We start from the raw sequence: 10,564 nt of genomic DNA, 5'->3' as shown, positions 1-10,564 counted from the left end.
TCTCAAAACATTGTTTCAGAAGTGACAATCATCCCGACTTATGATACAGACGTACTCGGCTACTGGGTCACAGAAAATGAAGAACTACTCGAAAAGTACAAAATCGACCTCTCGCCATCTGCTTCTCGCTGCACAATCAATCTGCAAGACCACGAAACTTCCTGTTCAGCCTATCGCCTGGAGTTCTAGGTCTCGGGGTTGTTTGTAGCTTTCTCATCTGAAAATGAAATACCGCCCAAGTAGGTGTTAACAATGATGACAGGGCCATTTAAAATCAATATAACACCAAAAAAATTGTCAGTTTTCTGTACGGGAACAAAAGAAACCTTTACTTTTTGTTTATCATCAAAATGTCATTAAATTTTTTAAAGACTTATCTATAATATCTAAAGAACTTCAAGTACAAATTAGTACAAATATTTGGTTACTAGTTTAAAGGCATCATCAGTAAGTGCACTTAGAATTATTTTAGACTCAATGTTTCTTTTTTCTGTAGTTTTTATGAGATTTATGAGAGCAGTACTTAAAAGTTTATTAAAATCTTATAAAATACTTGTACAATATTCAGTGCAATGTTGACAAATGAACTCGGTTTGGTTGCTGCTGGTCCTGTCAAGGTGAACATATTTTTATGATGAGATGGCTATCTAAACAACTTTCAGTGTTATGTCTGCATAAACTTGATAAAATAGTGAAGTAAACTCGAGTGAATTGTTTCAAAAATATTTTTTGTGGAAGATGTAAAACTTTTTTATCACACAAACAATATGAGTCAGTGAATAAAATGAATTTAGTTTGATTGTGCGGACACAATTGTTGAGGAATAATGAATTACGAGAGATTTTTACAAGATGAAAAATATGAAGATTTTACAAGATGAAAAATATGTGGTTCAAGTTCAAAATTAATATGGTTCAATTAATTATAGTACCTACCTTTAATTTTAATCTCTGAGAAAATGATATTCCAGGAAATGATAAACAATATTTGAAGCATAAAAATTAAAATTTACAAAGCAGAAGTTTTGCCATTTGAAACAAACGTTGCTTTATTATATCCTGCGGTATATTTTTTACACCACGAAATTAGTCGGTTACTCCATCAACTATTGCGAACCATTTCTAAGGCCCCTCCAAAGGAGGCAGGTGAGACAATTTTTGTATTAACCAATGAGATCTTTTATATTGTGGGATTGATGAAAATTTTAGCTGCGCTGCGCTTGGTGATATCGATTGAATTTGTATTTATGAATAAAACCGCACCAGGGCAATTCCAATTCCAGAGCAAATTGCTCCACCTTTTGTATGAGAAGGCTCTGGCTGGTACTTAGATAATACATTCTGATGGCGTATTTTATGTCTCCACTTTTTGGATATGCCTATTTTTCTTAAATATTTATAAATTTGATATCAATTAAATAATTTGTTCACTAACTTGTCACACAAGTCTTAAAATCCTGCCTCTAGATTATTCTAACGCAACTGCAGATACATTATGTATGAAAGGGAATAAACTTGCCAAAACGGTCATTATCTTCCAAAGCTTGCAAAATGAATTTTGTAGTATCGCATTTTATAAAATGACGAATGACGTTATCTGTATTTCATCGGAGACCTATATTTAGGGGAGTGTATATTTCAAATAAATACTGGTTTCCAATCGGAATCAATCGATGAAAACAAAACAATTTTGAAATAGATGAAAATAGATTATTATTTTTTACTGGTATTTACAAAGGCACTAAACAGAATTTTCAATGTTTAGGTTAACTGATAAAAAAATCCATCCTGCGAAAACATTCAGTGATTTTTACTAGACTTGTAATTGTGAAGTTTGATTACAATATTGCATCAGCTTGGCCACAATTGAAATGAATTCTCAAGTCCAAAATTTGAATATTATAGTAGCAAAAAGCTTAAGGGTGTTAGGAAAATGTTAAAAATTATTACAATATGGGGTAAGATGGCTGGCTGAAAATGTCCAATACACTAGAGAAAGGATTCACACAAACACAATGCTGATCGAGTATGGACCGTTGCGTGACAAAAGTACATTTCATCTAGGAAGATGGTTAAATATAAGTCGAACAAAGTTTTAATAATGTCCATCTTGTTTAAAAGAAAAACTTACTTGGAGAGTAAAGTAATCTTAGATTATAGTCACTTATGATAATATTTGTATGAAAGTATGACAAACATCCTAGTATTTTTCAGATTTCTCTAGAAAATTTAAAACGAGTTATTTAATATTAAGATAAAAAATTGTCATAAATTGTAATGATGCATTCATTATCAAATATTATAAATTATAAATGATCCATAGTTATTCATCTTTTAAAGTTATTTTATTTCAAATAAGTCGCTCGAAGATTAATCCTAAGTGAAGACTTTCATTTTCAATTTTGTTTTATTTTCTCTAAATGTTTACATTAAACTTTTTATAATTTAAGTACTAGTAAACAAATGAATGTATCAAAGGCATGGACAGGACTTGGCACAAGAACTTCGAGCTTTCGGTAGCTTTTCTAATAAGTAATCAGGCTTTCATTTATTTTTCTAGGATGTATCGTCTCACAATCTTATGAAACAGTTTTTTGTAGGTAACAAAACTCTTTCAATTGTGAAATACATCAAATCGACAACTGTCAATATTATTATTATTAAAAATTATTCCAAGTTTTTACATACACATTTAGGGATTTAAGTTTCTATGTGACATCATTGTTTCCTCTTTCAATGCTTCTATCAATTAGGTAAAAGTAACATTATTTTTGTTCCTCTTAATTTTATAAGCATGCCGGGGAAACTATCATAAAACTTGTTCTGATTTTAGCCAAAACAAATTTGATGTATATATATTTGGAATAATTTATCTCCGACTTTTTCATACATTTCAAGGCGTTAAATTATAAATTAATATGTATGTATGTGTCAATACTTAATGTCTAGATTAATATGTGAATCCTAGTAGGTTAGGATACTTTTTTCCTTTGAATGCATCACTTTGGCATACTGATGCTTGTGATTACGCTTTAAAGAATCGGTATTAGGTAATAGTTACCTTATGTGCGGCGTAGCTCGGTGACTTCATCCAAACTGCAATTCAAACATTTATGGTCCAATACTATTCCATTGTTGAGTAGAATATTCTTAGATGTGCTAAGATTCGAATGGGTGTGAGTTTAATCATTATTCTGGTATTTTCACCCAAAAAGACTCTGCGGGGTTGGCTAATTTGGGAAATGCGGTGTTGTGTATTGAGTCGTTATATTGCAATCTTAACTCGACAAAGATGTTGCTTTTGCATTTATTTACGGAAGTGAATAACACCCGAAAGTTTCTCAAAGTGATTATATCCGCAACTCAACATTGACTGAAATTAATCTAATATCGGCCAATGACAATTTCTTCTACACATTCATTAATACCTCCGAGATGTGATGAAGTTTGCTCGGAACCCAGTGGGTGTTGTATCACAAGAAGGCTGTTAAAGAGATAATGAAAGTGGTGTAAAGGTTTTGTGATAGTTGAAATGCTTATATCTCTCCATAGGGATAAGATTTTACGCAATGTTTGTAAAAACGTTTTCTTTTGAAGAAATATTATTATTTTATATGAGCGAAATGAGATTTTTATTTAATACGAGAACTTTATTTATTTTTCTTAAAATAGTAATCTTATAGACTGCATCCCCGGTATTATCAGAGCTTTTAATACGTTACCTAATATAGAAGAGAGAATTAACGCCGAGGGTGAGCGAGTATGTTTTTAATGTTTAAATAATATTATATAAGCGGAAAGAGTGAAGATAGAGTTATATTAAGTATGGTGCTACACATTGAATTGCCTTGAAGGATATTGAGGATAAACTAAAATATAGAAAGTGTTAACATCGGAAAGTTTTATATCGATAGGATTGTTGAGAAAAACAGTGATTGTGTACTGTCAGAGCACATGATGTTATAGGCAATGTGTTTTGAATAGAAAAACATTGTAAAGTAGTTAGTTATTTTAACCATTTGTGCATACAAACTTATACTATAAGACTTGTGTCTATTTGAGTTAATTTTTCTATTAAGTGATCAAATAAAAAGTATCCCATTCTAGCCATTTTTATTAATGATGAATATTAATTTACTGTTGTTGAATGAATACATACATTATTTATGTGGGTTCCTTTTTATACCACATGATACGCTTACTTTTCACTCAAAGTATTACACATGTACATTCGAGGCTCACCTTGGAATAATAAAAATATTATCTTTACTGTAATCTGTACCAGTATGCCAAAGCTCCACGTACTGAAGATCCTTCCTTTTATTTCCTAATTATTCTACTTGAAACCGCTCAAATAGTTTTAAATGAAACCATTCATAAAAATGTACATATTCATCACAACACTATAGAGATCTGTTAACAATTGAAACAAGTGTTTTTTTTCTAAAGAAAGTACTTGAGAAAGAAAACCTCAACTCATTGTTGCACGTTTATCTATTATTTATTACATTTTAAGATCCTTAAAAGTAAAAAAAATGTTACTTTTAATTAAGATGAAAATACTCATTCCGTTTTTTGGTTGAAATTATATAAATGTGTAATGCCATTTCTAAGCTTACTTTTCTGGGGTAGTTCTTTAAAGAATCATATTCCAATGCAAAATTATTGCTTTGGTATAATGTAATATAAAAATTATTGCTGTTATATTCGGTATTCGAAATGTCCCACACAACTGTTGGATTTATTTAGGGATCGAAAGATCGAAGAAAACAAAGATTTGTTGAATGACATAAAGTGATGTTGATCCTTTATTATGGGTTCCCTAATAAAACAATATGTGTTTGGGGCCTTCAATATGTAATTTATATATATATTATATTGCCTCTAGTCATAAATGATTACATAATGTATCGAATTATGCAACATTGGATTTCTTCTGGTCTCCTTAAATATGCGCTTTGTGTAATTACCCTATTTAGGTACCTTACGAAATATGTCAAACATATTATATTAATAATTATTGTATCGCATCATAACCATTCATTGTATGTATGGGATATGAATGTTTGGTGAAATTAAATAAACAATATTAACAAAATCATTTGTGTTTTATTATATAAATATGTTCAAATACCTTGAATGTCAAACAGTCTTGAGTTTCCAGCATAGTCGGGGTCTACATTCAAGGCGCACATAAGGAATGATGATGGTCTATATTCACAACTATATTGTTTTCTTGAAAACCACAATAGTGCTGCCAATTTTTATCGGAGCTCGACCGGGCAGCGTCAAAATACATTATTGCACGCTGTGAACGTAGACCCCATCCCTATACCTAGGAATATATGGATGGTGTTATGCAATAGCCAATTAAGTTACAGAATGCTGTTTTTACGCTTAATCTAAATGGCTATTTACACATTGACAATACAAATGTCGACGTGTAAACAGCAATTTTCAGAACAAAACAATATTTGCCTCGGGGCATTGTCACCGAGATAGACGGGCAGGTATCTCCATCGACAACAATTACCACTCCCGGCAAATATTTTGTAAACAAAGAATAATTCTAATAAAAAAGTAATTAACCATTCATTAAAGCTAAAAACTAAATTGTTTTTGCAATGTGCAATGAAAAGAGGACACGAGACATCTGAGACAGATCCGAGTAAGTGGGTGGGGGCTTTTAATGTAATATTTCACTGTCACTGAAGTGGTTCGGAAGTATAAAACTGATCACATCACCTCCCTGAGAACACATCATCGAGATACACTGCATGTAACTTTACCAATGCAGTGCCCTGCGCACCATCTGGTGCGGTTTAAGGTATGATGATGATGAATACTTTTACTCTCTCACAGATCCTATTTATGAAATATTAACTTTCTTACATTTCTGCCAAATACGCATTTGGTAGCCAGAACCTTATAAACCTTTGATCTACAACACCACTACAGGGACCACAACCTAATTCTTTTAACACAGCATTTCTCCTTGATTATAATCATTCTTCATATATGAAGAAGTGCTTTATTCCATGCTTATTTGACACTAGGCAATAGGCAACAAAATTATTTTAAGTTTTATGAAAAAAAAATAGGTAGGTACGTTAGTAATCAAACAGCATCATATAATTTTTATTCTTATTTATTAATGTCTTAACTTTGGAATGCATCACATTACATAAATATTATACAACACTAATAGACATAAACAATACAATATGCAAAAATGCAAATAACGTAGCAGCTTTTTCTATCTGTTAGAGCAATTAATAATTGAAACATTTTCAATTACGCAGGTACCTTCTTGTATCATTTTTCAAAAAGTAGATTTTTGATGTCATGAATAAACATTAAAATTATTCATATTTTATATTGCCTATTTCTGCATTAATACATTATTATACATTCATATCATGCATTTTTTACATTAATAACAGAGTATGTAACTTATATACAATAAAATATAACGTTTATAAATTATAGATTATGTAAAAAAAAATATTTTTACTGAAAACAAGTGATCTCATTTATAGATCTGAATTACAAATAAGCTGATAAATTATTTCTAATATCCATTATGAGCTGGGGAACAATCACATAAGTCAACTAATTTTTTAATTTTTTATTTGCTCATCTTGTAGTATGCATTTTGTATGTTCACTTGTATTCCAAAACAAGAAAGTCAAATAACGTTATAAAGGAATTATCCTTAATATAATTATCAATATAAGTACATACATTTTGATGTGAATAATAAAGTAAGAAGACAAAATAAATTTATTAGTTGTCGATTACAAAAAAGTTTTCTTGATGAAGAAGCACCTTTTCTAAATTTATGCCTTAAATGACGTAACATTGAAGAGTTATCACCTTACTATCTATTCCCGATTATTAATGATAAACTAATTCCTAAAAGCATGGAAAAAAGGGCATTCTTTTTAATTTTAGATTTGATTCCGGTAAAGTTTGAGACACAAAAAACTGCCTTGATTGTTCCCCACCCATAGATGTAATTTTCAGCATTAATCATCCCAATTCTTACTGGTATTGAAAAGTAAAACAATACTTATCTATCTTACATAAAACTAACATTACATTATATGCTATAATATGGCTGTATCAAATACATAATAAATTTATTTCAGTAATAACTTGCGAATATGAAAGCTGCCTTTACAAATATTGCCTTTGAGGCTTTTAAAATATCACCATCTTAAACTAAAGCGTGCTTTTTTTATTTTGTTCCATTTGTTGGCTCTTAGCTCAATATATGAACAAATCGATATTTATGTATTAATATTATGTCTAAAAATCTCATTCTGTGGTCTCATGAAAATAAACAAACTTGTTGTTTAAAGAAGTACATTAATAAACTTGCTTTATTTTATCATGAAAAGTTACAGTTATTTTTGGCCACCCATAAGTATTTTGTGTTTACAAGAATATTATACATTTTTAAACACATGCAAGGTGAAAAAACTGAACAAGTATTATTTGTATAAATATCTTATTTGAATAACAAAACAATAATCGTCCATTAAAATAACATAATACAAGTCATTGGAAACAGTAAGACAGAATATTATTAGAAACAGATCTTGACCTCTACTATAGGGTTCAGTTAGCACAAAAGGAGGGGAATATAATATGCTTATATTAATTTAGAAACATATTAATTCCCGTTCTTTTCAGCAAGTGGGCGCTAGACCTCGTTAGCAGCGTTCATAATTGTACACTTTGTAGCTTTTAGTTTTAATAATATTAGCCACAGAAAAAATTCTAAAGCAACATATTAAATTATTATTATAAAAATATAAATTAATGTGCATTGACATAGAGGTATTATTTAAACTAGAAATAAAATACAACTACTTAATAATTATAAATAATTGATACATTATAGACATTAAGTGATTAAATCACAATATCCACTTTAATGTCTAATATGTGTTCATGGCGAGTACCGTAGGCAAATATTAAGTTATATATATTATAATATATATATATAATAACATACGTAAAAGTAGCGAGGGGAGTCTGCACGGATTTGTACAGTGGAATTTCTCATTTGACTAGTGTCTAAATGTCTTAATATGTAACACATAAATATTATGTGTGCACTTTGACTACTATGTATCTAATAAAGCTCTTACCATGGCGTTAATGATAAAACGTCCAACACTGTGTCTTTCTGTAAGGTGCTTACGGAAGGATAGCCCGGGGAACCGAGTCCTGCCAGTAGGACTCATTTCACGGTCAATTTATATGACTGAATGAGTCGTCCTGCTAGCAGTACCTATGCCTCAAATGTGACTCGCCAATTTGTCCATAAAAAAATGTAGCTTTTGCCCATACGCGGACGCCACATCTTATACTCACAGCCATTTTAGCTAGACTGATCATAGAAACATGATTAAAAAACTCATTAAGAGAGAAAGAGACGCACTACATATTTAAAAAAAACTGCATCCTGCCAGCAGTTTTACAAATTCTCATATAAGGAATAAATGTGCTACCAAAGTGTGTGCTCTTAAGTCCTGCTGGTAGTACTCTGGACATTCTATCATTAATTGTTAAATTCCATTCATCAAAAAAAAAATGCACAAAACAGAAACATTCAATAATACATAATTCACTATGGAAGATATAAAAATATACAACTAATACCTAACAGTATCAGTATTTATGCAATTTGCCCAGTGTTTATGTAATTTGAACGCATTAACAATTCGTAAATTGTAAATTCAAAACCCATATACAGTAGGCAAGGAGACATAGTACGCCACACTTGAGTTCCATTTATATTGCAGCGTTTGCAATCGCAGTTGACGCCATAATGAGCTTTCTGATTTTTAAACGCTTCATGGTGCTTGTTTGAAATGCCAAATAAAATTGAAAATCCGACCTATTGTGAGATAAGCTTTGAAATTAATTTCTCTAATACGATAAATATTAAACCAATTCACATTCATCAACAGATCTGTGAGGTATATAAAAGAACATATGATAAGTGATTCGATGTTACCATCCTAATGGAGATGGGTTAGACCATTTAATGAATGTCATGGAATTATCCATACTTTGTTATCATAGAAATTATGCATATTAATGCACGACGATGAAGAGGGTGGCACCCTTAAAGAAAAAGGAATACAAAAGCTTTTGCCGTGCCGCTATGAAAAGTACCTACAAAATGGTGGGAGTTATGTAGAAAAATAGTTTAAGGTTTAGACCTTAAATCTTTAGAGATTTTTTCTTTAACTTGTCAAACAGAACTATATTTACAATTATATTTTATTTGTGCATTTTATAGTAGGAATTAAAATAAAAAAGTTAATTCAAATTTTTATGGCTAATTTCACATAACAATTCAAATTTAATGTTCTTATTTTACTTATATACCAAAAACAAGTACTTTCACATTAAATATTCACAAAAATGTTTACATTTAATTTGATGTTTTTGCAGGCATCATCATTAAATATAAACTTATTATGTAACATGTTCTGTTTATGTTACTAAAATCAAAACAAAAAAGGGATACATTGCTTTGTAAATATAATTTGTGTACGTACAAATTAGAATGTCCAGTTTAAGTAAAAATACATTTTATATCAGTATAAAATGCTGAATGTTTTCCATAATTAAAACAAAATTATTCTTATGTTGGCACAGGTGATAACTTAAAATGCAATAAGTAACTTTACTTTTCTTAAAATCTTGTGTTGTCTGGCATTTTTACAAAAAAGGCTACTTTATCAGTAGGTACCCTGTAATCGTGAATCCATCGGCTTCCTTTTCTTAATGATCCATCAATTCCATCTTTCCATACTCCGGATGGAAGGTAAACTAGAAAAAAAATAAAAATATTATGAATTAGTTGAAGTCAGAATTGGCTTACGTTGTTGCCACAACATTACATAATATATATCTACGCACCGGGGGTGTTCGGTGAGGTTTTTGATTGAGGAAGCAGTCAGTTAATTCCTGATAAATACATTGGTAAAATATGTTTCTATTATTAACACAGTAATTCAAATTATGTACTTTGAAATAAACTAAAAAGCTATTTCTTAATAAATTAGGGCACTCTGGTACAAGCATTACTACAACCCATTCTAGATTACGCTGATGTTTCCATGACTGATTTAAGCTGTGAGCAACTCGATGAACTTAAACAACTTCAGAATACATGCATAAGGTATATTTTTGGTCTTAAGAAATATGACCACATTTCTGATTATCGTAGGCAACTGAAATGGCTCGAAATTAGACAACAGAGAGACTATCACTCCCTCTCATTTCTGTTCAATGTACTTTATAGTCCTAACGCTCTTATATACTTGCGTGAAAATTTTCAACGCTTATCAGTTCATGGTTTACCTCTTCGTTCTAAATCTCAAGGCACCTCTCAATACCCATCCACAATATCTATTACTTCTCGTTAGTGAGTTATCATATAGTGTCCATGCCGCTCGACTGTGGAATCATCTCCCATCCACTATCAAAGATGTTACTACAGTTATCTCCTGTTTAAATCACGTCTGAAGAAACATCTT

At 30.6% G+C, this 10,564-nt stretch overlaps 2 protein-coding genes across 7 annotated transcripts in view; one reads left to right on the top strand and one right to left on the bottom strand.

The window, feature by feature from the left end:
• The window catches only part of futsch (microtubule-associated protein futsch), a 242,363-nt gene extending 241,504 nt beyond the window's left edge, over nucleotides 1-859 (top strand). The window contains exon 9 of the mRNA XM_088226424.1: nucleotides 20-859. Coding sequence (XP_088082550.1) covers nucleotides 20-189 — 170 coding nt within the window. The 3' untranslated portion in view covers nucleotides 190-859. The remainder of the gene's footprint in view (nucleotides 1-19) is intronic.
• Nucleotides 860-9,342: 8,483 nt separating this feature from the next.
• The window catches only part of LOC148281624 (alpha-galactosidase MYORG), a 95,549-nt gene continuing 94,327 nt past the window's right edge, over nucleotides 9,343-10,564 (bottom strand). For 5 of the 6 annotated variants that reach the window (XM_088226417.1, XM_088226420.1, XM_088226421.1 and 2 more), the window contains one exon: nucleotides 9,583-9,854. In XM_088226417.1, coding sequence (XP_088082543.1) covers nucleotides 9,718-9,854 — 137 coding nt within the window. In that variant the 3' untranslated portion in view covers nucleotides 9,583-9,717. Of the gene's footprint in view, nucleotides 9,855-10,564 lie in introns of all 6 variants that reach the window. The other variant, XM_088226418.1, reaches the window with a different exon arrangement.

Source organism: Micrasema longulum, unplaced genomic scaffold (genome assembly GCF_059751315.1).
Source record: "Micrasema longulum isolate JH-2025_06_02 unplaced genomic scaffold, ASM5975131v1 h1tg000430l, whole genome shotgun sequence".
Taxonomy (NCBI): Eukaryota; Metazoa; Arthropoda; class Insecta; order Trichoptera; family Brachycentridae; genus Micrasema; species Micrasema longulum.
Note: the sequence above shows the minus strand (reverse complement) of the source record. Positions and strands in the feature narration are given on the sequence as shown.